At 61.1% G+C, this 13,199-nt stretch overlaps 6 protein-coding genes across 6 annotated transcripts; all 6 read right to left on the reverse strand.

Annotated features, from left to right (window-relative positions):
• Positions 1-404: 404 nt before the first annotated feature.
• Positions 405-2,947, reverse strand: COLE_03606 (uncharacterized protein; the record flags this gene model as incomplete). The annotated part of the gene is made up of 4 exons (XM_018422148.2): positions 405-2,111; positions 2,147-2,581; positions 2,619-2,820; positions 2,856-2,947. The coding sequence occupies 4 exons, from the start codon at positions 2,945-2,947 to the stop codon at positions 405-407; spliced, it is 2,436 nt and encodes an 811-aa protein (XP_018281474.1).
• A 536-nt stretch (positions 2,948-3,483) lies between these two features.
• Positions 3,484-3,669, reverse strand: COLE_03607 (uncharacterized protein; the record flags this gene model as incomplete). Its single annotated transcript, XM_018422149.2, has 1 exon — positions 3,484-3,669. The coding sequence occupies one exon, from the start codon at positions 3,667-3,669 to the stop codon at positions 3,484-3,486; it is 186 nt and encodes a 61-aa protein (XP_018281475.1).
• A 2,637-nt stretch (positions 3,670-6,306) lies between these two features.
• On the reverse strand, positions 6,307-6,566 carry COLE_03608 (uncharacterized protein; the record flags this gene model as incomplete). The annotated part of the gene is made up of 2 exons (XM_065626300.1): positions 6,307-6,481; positions 6,514-6,566. 2 exons carry the CDS (start codon positions 6,564-6,566, stop codon positions 6,307-6,309), a joined length of 228 nt encoding a protein of 75 aa, XP_065482381.1.
• A 124-nt stretch (positions 6,567-6,690) lies between these two features.
• Positions 6,691-7,504, reverse strand: COLE_03609 (uncharacterized protein; the record flags this gene model as incomplete). Its single annotated transcript, XM_018420215.1, has 2 exons — positions 6,691-7,185; positions 7,217-7,504. The coding sequence occupies 2 exons, from the start codon at positions 7,502-7,504 to the stop codon at positions 6,691-6,693; spliced, it is 783 nt and encodes a 260-aa protein (XP_018281478.1).
• Positions 7,505-8,029: 525 nt separating this feature from the next.
• On the reverse strand, positions 8,030-9,085 carry COLE_03610 (uncharacterized protein; the record flags this gene model as incomplete). The annotated part of the gene is made up of 6 exons (XM_065626301.1): positions 8,030-8,329; positions 8,369-8,644; positions 8,676-8,795; positions 8,827-8,883; positions 8,953-9,014; positions 9,049-9,085. 6 exons carry the CDS (start codon positions 9,083-9,085, stop codon positions 8,030-8,032), a joined length of 852 nt encoding a protein of 283 aa, XP_065482382.1.
• A 641-nt stretch (positions 9,086-9,726) lies between these two features.
• On the reverse strand, positions 9,727-10,182 carry COLE_03611 (uncharacterized protein; the record flags this gene model as incomplete). Its single annotated transcript, XM_018422152.2, has 1 exon — positions 9,727-10,182. One exon carries the CDS (start codon positions 10,180-10,182, stop codon positions 9,727-9,729), a length of 456 nt encoding a protein of 151 aa, XP_018281480.1.
• Positions 10,183-13,199: the final 3,017 nt, after the last annotated feature.

Consider the following 13,199-nt stretch of genomic DNA (forward strand, 5'->3'; position numbering starts at 1 on the left):
CTTTGACCATACTCAATTCCTGCACATCGATCGAGCTGCGGAGTAGAATAATCTATCCGGGCATTTTCCGAGCCGAAGATTTTGCGGAAGAACCAGTCTGGAAATTGCTGCGGCCATCATCGTCCAGTCGTTTCCAGCCAAAGGTTGAGGTTGAGGACGAGTCACGCTTGTAAACGGGAGAGCGCGGATGACCGGCCGATACATCTCACGCCGGACTGCTATGCTTTGCGCAACACACCTCCGGGCTTCAATATGCCCCGCAATGACTTGCCATGCTTCGGCCGTAACTGGAACTTCCACCAACAACGAAGATACCGCGCCGCTGCACTCACCCGCCGCGTCGAAATGGCCGTGCATACAGGGAAATCTACCTGATCGTTGAAGCATGAGCTCTTCGTGTTGACCTACGCGCCCTCCTTCCCGTTGCTGATGGTGGTACTAATGCTGTTTACACTGTTATTCGTGCCATTGCTGGTGCTCCGCACATGTCCAAGCAGCGACTGACGGGCGGGCGACTCGCCTTCCGCCGCCTTGGTGCGAGCCGTCACCGACGTCGCGGTCACGGCCGGCTGCGGCGTGAGCGCCTGGTAGACCGCCAACTCGGGATCCGGGGGCGCGGACTGGACGCGCGCGGGGTCTGAGTCGGCGCGCGCAACGTCAGGCTTGGGCATGGCACTCGCGCCGACCTGGTCCAGCGCATCCGCGGACGACGAGGCTGGGTTGTGTCCAATGCCCGTAACTACGCCCGCGCGCTTGGGTACCGAGGGCACGACCATGCGCGCTGCAGGAGGCGGCGAGGTGCCGTGCGCATCGGTGACGGGGCGCGGGGGAAGGGGGAGGCGCGGCGCGCTCTTGATGGGTGTTGCCACGGCCGGCGCGCTCTTGGCCGGCAGGGCCTGTGAAAGGAGTGAGGAGGATGCCCCTGATGTCGTGTGATCTTGCGAGTTTGTGGAACTCGTTCTACGGTGAGTCGCTGAGCTGTCGCGCTTTGCAGCGACAGCATTGGCGTGCGCGGCCGCATTGAGACGCTCCTGTAGCGACGTGCGCGGACCGTGGTGTTGGTGCTGCTGGTGCTGCTGGTGCTGCTGATGCTGCTGATGCTGATGCTGCTGATGCTGGTGCGCGGTCTGGTGATGCGTCTGATGCTCCCGCTCGGGCGAGGGGGCATAGTAGGTCGAAGAGTGGTGAGCATGTGCCCCGCCATCGTCATCAGGCTGGTTAGGGCGGCGACGGTTGTTGACAAAGTTAACGCCCCACTTCTTGAGGCCCTCCTTTGCAATGCTGGCTTGCGTCTGGATTTGGGCCTTGTCGCGGGTGCGGACGGCCTCAATAAGGGAGGCTGTCGTGACACCAGCCACTGCAGCCGTGGGATCCCGGGGCTTAGTCTCTTTGGGTTTAGGCTCCTTGGGCGCGGCCGCTGATGGCTTGGACAGGTCGACCGATCGCGACAACTGCTCTCTCTCGTTTGGCGTGAGCGAGCGCGGCGTGTCGCTCGTTTCCTGGATGGATAGGATGGGCCCTCCAGTCAGGGACACCTGGGAAGACTCGGCAGTCACGTTTGCCGAAGAGTCAACGGCGGGCGCCGTGCTTGAGTCCGTGCTGACGTTTCGAGGCGTCTCACTGACCGAGCGCTGGGTACCGGTGGTAGTTGTGGCAGCCGAGTCGGTGCGAACAGACGACGGGCGAGATCCAAACAACTTCAACGACGACTGCGTCTTGCTACGCGTCGGCTGGGAAAGGGCCGGGGACGTTTCAGCGCGGACAACCGGCCGCGTCCCCGGCTCGTTATCAGTGTGCGGCGCGGCGGAACCGCCATTTTGATTCCTATGGCGTAAGCCGTGGTGCTTGTTGGAAGTGGCCGTAGACACCACGACGTCAGAAGCGTTGCTGTGCTGCGTCATTGAAGTGGAACCCGCGTTTGAGGTAGGCGCGGTCTGCATGGACTTGGCGGATTTATCCGATTTGGTGCTGGCCGAATCGGATCCGCTTTCCTGGGATTGCTCTGTCCCGTACTTGCTCGCTTCGTTGAAGATGCCACCGCGGATAGCCATGCCCATAGTCGGGAAGAACGGCAGATCGTCCATATTGGGCAGAACAACCGACTCGGTCATCTGAAGTCAGTCCAGTGCAAGAACAAGTTGCTCACTGCGTCGCGAATTTTCTTGTCGATGAATGAGAGGACGTAGCCCCAATTGAGCTGACGCGCGGCAATGATAGGCTCGATGACCATGTCCATCTTGGGTGCACGTGTGAATGCCCACCAGAGACGATTACTCGGAGGGGGCTTGATCATTACCTCTACGTCGCTGGACAGACTGGTGACTATCAAGGCAAGCACAGCTTTGAATCCAATCTGTGTTGCCTCAATCGTGATACGGACGCCATTCCCCTCCAGCTCGTCCGGCTGACTGTAGTCCATATGTGCCTGGAAGGAGATGGAACCATCCTCGTTGAGCTTCTTGAGCTTGACACGCGAGAACGTCGGCGGAATATGACCCAGATTGACCTCAGTAGCCACCAATGGGCCGAGCATCGGATGTGAGAGGGCCGTGAGCTTCTTCGTGATTCTTGCGCATATTGCCTGATGTTAGTCGACTGTGAAGAGAGATCAGACCTGCCTGCTCAACCAAGGCTGTGTGGGTGATGCCGAGGAAGATGCGGCCAACGAAAGCGTTGAGCCAGTCGAGGTTGGACGGGTCGTGCTCTCTCGTCTCCTGGACGCTCTTGATGAACCAATGCATGTGATCTTGAGACCACACTTTCGAGAACGAAGGGTGGGCGCGTGTCCGGGACAGAATGTTCAGGTACCAGTCTTCCGTTCTTTGCGTCAGCGAGAGGCTAGAGTGGTGCCCTACTTGACAGGGGTTCGGCATTGGAGGTACCAAGGCGCCACCTCCTCGTCGAGCGTCAACTGGTTGCTGGTGGAGCTCATGCCTCGGGCAATCATCGGAAGCCCCTCCTTCTCTTTGGACGACTCGTCAACAAGGCGAAGAACCATCGCGGATCTCTTGTTGAACAGCTTGCCTTCCGTTAGACCTGCTGCTCCATTCTTAGTCTCGATAGTAATCTTGTAGCGCTCCAGGTTGAGGACTACCAAGCTCTCCAAGTCATCGGGGTCGGGGTCAGGACCAAACGGCTGGACCTTTGCCTTGGCCTCTTCCTTGACCTGGTCGATAAACAATAATGGACCCCTTAGCCGGACAAAGTACGTGTCGCGAGGAAAGCTCTCCTTGGTTGAGGCATCGCGATAAGTGCGGTATGCCAGGGCGATGCGCGTTGTGACAGGGAGCTTGGAGGGATTGTGGTGATCGTTGACATTGTCGACCGCGTCTGGCGGGTTGTTGGTCAACGGCTCCTGGGAGTTGTCTGTATGATGTCCGAAATGCCGACGGACGGAAAGCCAGCCTTGAATTGCAACTGTGAGATCATCGTCGGTGAGACCATTGCGCTTCGCAGATGCCTTGAGCGACTCCTGCTCGAGCCTCATTCTGTCACGCTTCCGCAGATCGAAGTCTCCAATGGGGCTCGACCCATAAGCGAATGTGAGGTCTGGGAAGTTAGAGCGGCGCGAGAGACATGAGGCTTACACCAGGCGCAGCCGACGAGGATGGCGACGAAGCTGATGCCACCGAGGATGTAGCTGATGAGCCACTTGACGATGCCCAACATGGTTGCGGCCGTCGTGAGGGGGCAGGATGAACGGGAGAGAGATGTGATGCGAGAAATGAAGAGGAGAGATGAGGAGGGGTGGAGTGGAGGCTAGTACCTCGAGGCGTCGCTGCCGGCGGTGATGCGGGGCCGTGAGAGGCTTGTGCGTGGATGCGGCGAGGCCTTTTGGGAAACGAGAAAAGGGGGGGGGAGAAGTATGAAGAGATGGAAATGGAGATGGCGAATGCGATGCTTTATAGAATCTGTGGGGGGTGATCAGAGCATGGTGATGGTGATGTGATGTTGTGTATTGAACAATGAATGGGTCGAGCCAGAGTTGAGAGATGAGGGATGATGAGTGAGTGAGATTGCTCGTTTGCAGTGTGGAACAAAGTGACGTAGCCCTCCTCTCATCCGCCCCAGCTCCCGCTTTTCACAACCGTCAGCCGTCCTCCATTCAGGCGGTACATTCATGCAAGTTTGCTTGCACACGCTACACATTCTCACTCTTAATCCTCGCCAGCGCCGCGATACACTGAATGCATTGCTCGCTTCGACTCAGATGCAAACCACGGTGGCTCGACAGAGACACGAACGCGTGACGCGTTGTGCGGTGGGTGGCGACGGAGTTGGTGGGAGATGTCCGAGATGGTGCCTGAGTGGGAGCATGCGGTGGAGGTCGTGGATCGTGGAGGCCGAGGAGATGGTGTCTCGTAGACGCGATCGACATTCCCCTCATCTTGTATCTTGCATCTTGACACTCGTTTGGTCACTGGACATGATGGTGTCTTCGGCTACATTCTATACCATGCTCAAGGTGGGTGCGATCTTGTCCAACGCGGGGCCCGGGCATTGAGAGACCGCGCCTCGTCTGAGGAACTCGGGCCCCTTCAGCAACCTCGTGGAGCTCACAAATAGTATGGCTTCGGCGTGACCATCACAATACCCGTCGTGCTCGCTGGTGCGCTGTGGTGGTTTCAGCGCCGGCTAATCTATCCCGCCGACTTCCCCGAGGGATCACGGACAAGTAAGCCTACCTCCGTGCGCGCGCTGACATTAGTGGTGCCGAAGCCGACGGACGCAGCCATGCCCTACGAGGACGTGACGCTGACGACGCCGGACGGGCTGAAGATCCGGGCGTATGTGATTCCGGCGCGCGAGCGCATCGTGGCGCTGCACGAGCTGCGCGGGCTGGACAGCGCCAAGCTCAAGCAGCGGGGAATGGAGGAGGCGGCGGCATGGGACGCCGTCAAGGACACGTCCGAGGCGGTCGAGTACGCGCGCTCGCGCCCGACGGTGGTCATGTTTCACGCGAATGCGGGGAACGTGGGCCACCGCATCCCGCTCGCGCGCAAGTTTGTCTCGGAGCTCCACTGCAACGTCTTCATGCTCAGCTACCGGGGGTACGGGCACAGCGAAGGCTTCCCCTCCGAAGCGGGGATCAAGGTCGACGCGGCGGTGCGTCAGACCTCGAACTATCTGACGGCAGACGGCGATGGAGTATATCTCGACGCACCCGATCTTGAGCAAAACGAAGCTTGTCGTGAGCATCTCCCCAACCAAACTGACAGCAGCTGTACGGGCAGAGCATCGGCGGCGCCGTCGTGCTGGACACAGCCGCCGCCTTCCCGGACATGGTGTCCGGCGCGATCATCGAGAACACGTTCGTGAGCCTCGAAAGCCTCGTGCCGAGCGTCATGCCCATGCTCCCGCCGCTGCTCGTGCGCCTGCTGCTCAGCGAGCGGTGGGACGCGGCCACGGCGATCCCCAAGATCCGCAAGGACACGCCCATCCTCTTCCTCTCGGGCCGGCGCGACGAGCTCGTGCCGCAGGCGCAGATGCTTGCGCTGCGCGAGCTCCGGCGGCGCACCGGAGGCAAGTGCCGCTGGCGCGAGTTCCCCGAGGGTACGCACAACGACACGTATGTCGCGCCGTCGTACTGGGAGGAGATTGGGGCGTGGCTGCGCGAAGAGGTCGAGGGCGAGAAGGCGGAGAAGGTTTGATAGGTATGCGGTTAATGCATGGAGGATGGTGAGCAGTCTGGCCCGGTGCGAGGTGTCGTGTCGAGGGGTACATGGTCGACCCGAGTTGGGCACGAGGCTGAGAGCTGCACGTGCCTGTTAGCGCTCTCGCGGCTCGGCGGTGTCTACGCCCGTCAGCTCTCCGGCTCAGATCAAGGCGACAAGACAAGGGCGAGGCCGCGCATGCGGGCATGCGGACGCTCGCTGGGGCAGTGGGCACGAGAGCAATAGAATTTGGACGTGCAGCGGCAAAACATGCCTAGCAGCAAGTCTGCTTCTTTCCGCGTCCTCGTCCCTCGTCCCTCTCTCCGAGGGCGGAGCAAGTAGCGAGAGATGACGATGGCCCGCGAGTGGCTCTATACATGTACGATTTGTCGTTCATGTGGCCCAGCATCGCTTCTACCGCGCGCGCCACACCCGCCCTGATGTCCGGGCCAGCCCACAACTAGACGTTGTCGTGACCAGCCCGCTGCACTGACAGGCCGGACAATATCCACTGATACATTTGGTACAACATGGCTGAGGGTGGTGTTCGATCTGTGGGGGTGCCTTGGCCTGTCGAACTGTTGGGTAGATGCACGCCTCTATGAGGCGGCGCCTACGTCTCCGGCTCACGGGGAACGTGGCTCCCATGGGGCTACACCCCGTGCTGGCCGTACGCGAACTCGTCGTCCGTGTCGGGTGGCGCGGGCTCGTGCACGCCGCGGCGCGCGAGGTCCGCGCGCATGTCGAGGAACACGTCTTTGCGGACCTTGAGCATCTTGCGGTGCACGTAGTGCAGCGCGAGGAGGGTGACGAGGACGCTGAACCCGACGCTGGGTGAGCGGGTCCAACAGAGGCTTACACAGTGTACGAGAGGATGTTTGACTTGCGCGTAGGTTCGTGGCGCGTGACCATGACTGGCGTTAGGCGGTAGGTGGAGGTACTCACCTCCGACTGTTGTGAGTTGTGAGTTGGACAGGGAGGTTAGTAGACGTACGGTATACAGCCACGAACTGGGGTCAGCGCGAACGCCCGAGACCTACCTGCTTCGGGAGGGAGAGGAGGAGCGCGACGAAGAACTGCGAGTACTGCCGTCAGCTGGGGAGTTTCCGCGCGTACCGGAAGGCCGCACACGGCGAAGAGGAGCTGCTGTCAGCGCGGACGGCGCTTGGCGCACCGTCGAGACATGCGTCGGTATCGCGCTCAGCCGCACGACCCAGGCGATGAACAGGCCGCCAGACGAAATCACGCGCGTCAAACACGCATAGTTGAGGCTCATGTGCGCCATGCGGCGCGCCCGCCGGCGGCAGCACGTGCCGTACACGGTAAAACACGCCATCTCGCCGACCACCGTGCCGGCCGCGACGATGAGGAAGCCGGCGCGCACGCCCCACACCACGCCGCAGAGGATGATGACGACCTCGTTCCCGAACAGCGGCGGGAACGAGAGCACGACCATGATCCCGATCGGCACGAGCCAGCCGTAGCGCGCGAGCTGGATGTGTCGGGCGAACGGCATTAGCAACATGATCAGCTGGTGTTAGAGTGCAACGTGCGACGCTCACCTCGCGGTGGTAGAGCGCGACGGTGCAGACGCCCGCGGCGAGCACGCCGCCGAGCAAGTACCACGGGACCCAGGCCCAGCGGAGCCAGAAGCGCCAGTTCTTCGCGCGCTCCCATGTCAGCAGGCCGCGCTCGTACTCTTCTTGTTCGGCGTGCGTGAGGCCTGTTTCGGTGCTGAAGTTGGAGCCGGGGGAGCGGGGGAGGAGGAATGTGCGGGTATTGGGCGTGCGGGGGGAGGCGGGGGACGGCGCGGCGCCGGTTGCGCCATAGTGTGGGCGGTGGTTGGACATGGCGGCGGGGCGGGGCGGGGGGTGGGGAGGGGCAGCGAGGGGAGGGAGCGCAAGGAGAGAGGGTTGGAGGCGGGAGGCGGGATAGCTCAAGAGGTGTCGGCAAGAGCAAGCAGACGAGCGGCGGAGAGGAGAGAGATGTCGAGTGTTGTGATGAGTGATGGAGATGGTGGGTGACCACGTTTGATGGACCACTGACGTATTTGGCTCGCGCAGGGCTGGGCCTGATTTGCCACCGGTCTCACGCCATTTCAGTGGGGACGTGGGGACGGCACCGTCTGCATCGCCCGCGCCAGCTTGCCGTCTCCCTTTCTAACTAACAGCTGCGCATTGCAGTCGGCGGCGGCGACTCAGCGACTGGTCTACTGAACACCTGATGGCGCACCATAATCCGTCACGCCAGAGACACCAACGGCCCGCCGATCTATTGACATCGCCCAGCCATCGGCCATCTCCGATCATGTCCCGCAGCCAACCCGCGTCGCCGCCTCGCTTTCAGCACCATGCATCCATCTCCTACCTCACACCCTACGCAAGCTGGCCAAACAGATCGATCGAGTCGATGCGCGTCGTCTCGTCGTCCTCCTGGTTGTCTTTGACGAGGATGTGCAGCGTGTGCACCTTCTGGAAGCGGACGAAGCGCAGCTCGACCTTGTTTCCCCGGATGTCGTCGGGCGAGAGCACGAGCTCTTGCGCCGGCTCGTGCGCCTCGGCGTCCCCAAAGTCCATGTGGTTCTGGTTCACGTACAGTCTGACGGTCTTGGGTGCCTGCGCGGGCGACACTACCGAGAAGATGGACAGCGCCTTGATCTTGACGGGCTCGTTGAACTGGCGTCAGCGCTTGGCCCAAGTGGACCGGTGACGCACCTGCATGGAAATGAGAAGCTCGGGGTCAACGTCTGACTCGAGGTAGCTGCGGCCCTTGGGCCCGGCGTTGGGGCCCACGATCGAGCTGAGCGGGTGCTCCTTCGCTTCGCCGAGGCAGCTGAGGCCCGTCGCCGAGATGTGCGAGAGGAGGGAGCCCTCGGCGGGGGCGGCGGGGCCATCCTGCGCGCCGCCGGCCTTGGAGGCGCCGGAGGAGGGCGCGGCGCCAGCGTGCTTCTGCACGAGCTGGGTGAGCTGCGGAGGGCTGGCGCCGCGGAGCTGCCGTTAGCAGAGTCGAGGCGGGGCGCACCTCGTCAATGACCTGCCCGCCCTTCAGGAACTTGAAGGTCGGCATGGCAGAGATCTGGAAGCGGCGTGCGAGCTCGGCCTGCGCATCGACGTCGATCTTGACAAACTTGACGTGCGGGTACTGCTGTGAGCGAGCCCCTGCGGCGGCACACCTTCTGCGCGAGCTGCGCGAGGATGGGGGCGATAGCATGGCAGGGACCGCACCATACCTGGGGGTTAGTGGTTGACGGCGCGGCGGCATACGGCATGGAAGTCTGTGTGTCAGCAGAGTTGTCAACGGAAGACGTACCGACGACGAGAAGCTGTGAAGGAGGCAGCGACTTGACGATCTGGTCAAAGGCTGAGGTCAGAGCTGGCTTGACAGGCCCGCTTGCCTTGTGTAGAGCCGATCTCAATGATGCCTGGCGCCATTATGAGTGGGAATGAGTTGTTGAAGTGAGAAGAAGATGCTGGAGACCGAGAAGTGACCGACCAGGAGTGGTGGAGGGCGCGGATTGTCGAGTCCGGGTTGGTTACGTCAGGATTCGCAAGGAGTTTGTATTGGGTGAGATAGCGAATTAGCGCGATGCTCTGGCCATTAGAGCAGCACGTGGCACACGTGGCAAGGGAAAGTCAGTCAAGTCGGCGGTCAAGTCCAAGTTTGGGAATCAAGGCCTCGAGGAGCCGTCTCAGCATGCTCCGCAGACGTTTCTGGCAATTTGAATGCTTCATACGTGTCGTCGTCCTAACGCGACAAGGCAAAACGAGGAGCTTAGAGGAAGTCTCAATACTGACGCTAAGCACCAGCCAACCGCCACCGCGTCCTCGATCATCTCTCCAGCTCTGTAGATTATAGAGAGGCCGCGCCGTCCGCGTTAGAATATCCACTCTGACAAGCCCTCCCCTCTCCCCATCAACTCCCACACAGCCCTGATCTCTCGACACGAGCTCTCCCACGGTGACGGTGACAATAACGTTCATCGTCCTATCGTCGCAGAGTTCGCGTACGAGTGAATTAAAAGATGAGGCACAGGACGCGTCGGCACATCTGGGGTGTTTCGATAGAGTTGGATCTAGTCTTGATCCCTCGTGGCTGCTATTCTCATCTTGCCAGCATAGCCAGCGTACGCATCCAACGTTGGCCCAGGCATCGTGGCGTGTAGCTCATGGCCCCATGCCCCATGGCCCATGGCCCATGGTCCATGGCGAGGTCTGCGAAATGCGCACACTTCCACCCTGCACCAGTCCACCCAGTGCAGTCCAGACCCTTCCAACCCGATGCCGTAGCCGGTCCCTTCTTCCGTCCCTTTGCGCTCCTCCGCCCGCCGACCCTCGTCCTTCGGGACAGGTCCCATACCGCTCTCGGCATCGGCAGAAAACAGGGTGCGCGTGATCACTTGGGATTCTACAGTAGATGACGCGGTTGTGTTCAGGAGGGAGGTAGGCGATATTTTGGAACTGAGCGCGCGGGTGGGTGTGGGTGTGGGTGTGGGTGTGGGTGTGGGTGTGGGTGTGGGTGTGGACGGCATGGGTATATCCGAGGACACGCGCCGCCCACTTGCGCCCAACCGAGGGGTTGAGGGGGAATGGCATTGTCTACGACTGTGACTTTGAACGCTTGAGAACTGGATCAATTGGACTAGTTGGAGAGGGGAGGAGAGAAGAGATCGAAGAGAGATGGTCGGGTCACCCAGGTTGCAGGTGGTCGTTATTATCAGTTCCTTTAGTGCGGCACTAGGACGGCCAAGACGGATGTCGGCGCCACGCCACGGCACGGGCCAGACTCTGATAACGAAATACGTTCCGCCGCCGCCCAGTGTTTGCTTGTCTGCATGGCTTGGCTTGCATGTCTTTTGCTCGTGGTTGCTGCTGCTCAATCTTCGTTTGCATGTTTGTGTCATGTATCCCGAAGGTAGCTTGCTCCGGGATCCGGGATCCGGGACGCCAGAGATCCCAGAGACTAGTAGTCTTCAGCTGTTTAGACTCTGTTAGCGACGGGCAAGTATACTGCAGACCCAAAGCATGATGTTTCGCGTGTCACGCGTCACGCCGTGCCGGGGCGCCTGATCGCCGATTTGATTGCCTTGCGCTGCATGGCTTGGATGCGCTGCGCTGCGCCCCCTCCCCAATCCCCGATGCACGTCAGTCCAGCTAATCCAGTCAATCCTACTAATCCTACTAATCCAACTAATCCATATATAAATCCATAAAGGACCACAGAAGGAGGAGGATCGTGACGCCCCCGCGCCAATCTCCCCGTCGACGAGGATTGTCGGATCGCTTCTGTGCGGGTGTGTGTCTGTCAGGGCACTACGGGCCGTCACGGCTGCGGGATGACTGGATAGAGTGGGAGTCTCATAATCTCATAACCGTCAGTGGCGTGCCTCCATGTTGTATCATGTCGACAAGTCTTGCCACCCATCACTAGCAATCTCTTCTAGGGCCTCACTCCCCCGTGCACAGTGCTCCTCACCAATACGCACAGTGCCTCGAAATACAACCGCAACCAAATGGGACGCGGATAGCGAAAATAATCCACCACCCCTTTCTAGCCTTCCACACCCCCCCCCCCCCTCTCCCTCCCGCCCGCCTGTTTGGACCCTGTAGCCCTGTAAGCCCTGCCAACGGTCACGGACACGATCGAGCGCGAGCACTCGGCAGCGCTCAAGTGATTGTCCGTGATCCTGAGGATTTCCTTATTCCGCCCTGAGAGCTTGGTGCAAGGTGTCGCAATGGACGGTAATTCGGTCAAGCATGGACTGTTGTCGCAAAGTGTCAGGGAAATACAGTGAGGGGGCGCACGAGGGCAGAGGCACGAGAGTGAGAGTAGGAGGGAACCCGCCGTGTCGCGCTGCTGCAGGATGCTGATGCCGCACCCTGATGCCGCTTTGCTCAGCGCTCCCTCCTTGCTCCTTGCTTCTTCTGCCAACGGCCCACCCGGCCACCCGCGGCCTCCCTTGTGCCGTGACCTTCCCTGGGCTGAACGAGGCCACCCACCCCACGCACCCACCCAAAGGCCCAAAGGACGACAACCCTCTTTCCATCGCCGCACTCACTCTCTTCCTCGCCGTTGATCCTTCCTCCCTCCTCGTCCTCGTCGTCCTCCTTTCTCCTCTCTTTCCATCCTCCTCCTCCTCCTCCTCATCCTGATCTTTCTCCAAAACATCTTCTTCCATTATCCCATTACCATCTCTCCTCCTCCTCTGCTCGACGTCCGACCTCCTCCTCCTCCTCCCTCCCTCCCTCCCTCTCGGCCGCCGACTCTTTTCTCTAACACTCTCCTCCTCAGTGCGCGCCGTGCCGCACCCCCACGCTCGTTCCGCTTGCCGTCGCCAGCACACTCGACTGATTCGTCAACGCTCGGCACGTCCCCTCGACACAGTCCTCCTCGCTTCCTGTTTCTTTGACTCTCGCACCTAGTCGCCTGCCTGCGACCCCTCTCTCTCGCCCTCGTCCTGGACGCTCGACACGCGACGCTCGACAATCTTCAACACACTTGTCGATCGCGTCCTCCTCTTCGACACACAACCCCCGCCCTTGTTCGTGTTTGCTTGCACTCACGCTCAAGGCAGCTTTCCGTGTCGCCTTTGCTCCCCCTCCCCCAGCCAACGCGCGCGCGCATGTTCTTCTAGATCTCGACGCGAGCTTGTCGACCCCCCTCTTATTCTAGCTCCTGTCAACTGTAGATTCTTCCCAGAACATGTCCTCCGGCCACGGCCGCCGCCAAGCGGGCGGTAACCGCCGTTTGCTGGCCGCCCTCCTCCTAGTCGTCATGATGCTCTCGCAAGTCGCACTAGCCGACCTCCACGTCCGAAACAACCGCGCACTCCCGGACCCCCGGCGATCCCGCTCCCTCTTCCACAAGTATCGCCGCCAAGACAGTGAGTGCAGAATGGTCACACACGCGCGCGCGCGCGCGTTTCGCTGAGCATGATGCTGACCCTCTTTGCAGACGGTACCGCTCCGGACCCAGTCGCTGTTCCATCCCCCTCGCCCGAGGCTCCCACCCAGGACTCGGCGACCATCCCTGAAACCCCTGTCGCAGACAGCCCGACGCCCACTCCTCCCCCTCCCCCCACCGAGCCTCCTGCACAGTTGTCGTCGTCGTCGTCGTCGTCGCAGGAACAGCCCCCTTCGTCTTCACAGGAGCAGCAGGTTCCCCCCTCCTCCTCCTCATCATCGCAGGAGGCGCAGGCGCCGTCCTCTTCCTCCCAGCCGGCGACGCCGTCCTCTTCTTCGCAGGAGGTGACCCCCACCAGCTCTAGCTTCTCCCAGGAGGTGACCCCTTCGTCCTCATCGCAGGAGCAGGAGCAGGTGCCGTCGTCCTCGTCCTTGCAGGAAACCCCCTCCTCTACCCCTCAAGAGACCCCAGCGTCTTCCTCCTTGCAAGAGACTCCCTCGACATCTTCTCAGGAGCAGCAGCCCTCTGGGCCAGCCTCGACTCCCGAGCAGACACCCTCCTCGCTGGCCCCAACGGACGTGAGCCCGTCGTCGTCCTCCTCGAGCTCCCCGGAGCAGCAGCCATCCTCTGCCCCCGAGTCCACCC

Source organism: Cutaneotrichosporon oleaginosum, assembly GCF_008065305.1.
Source record: "Cutaneotrichosporon oleaginosum strain ATCC 20508 chromosome Unknown ATCC20508_contig03, whole genome shotgun sequence".
NCBI lineage: Eukaryota > Fungi > Basidiomycota > Tremellomycetes > Trichosporonales > Trichosporonaceae > Cutaneotrichosporon > Cutaneotrichosporon oleaginosum.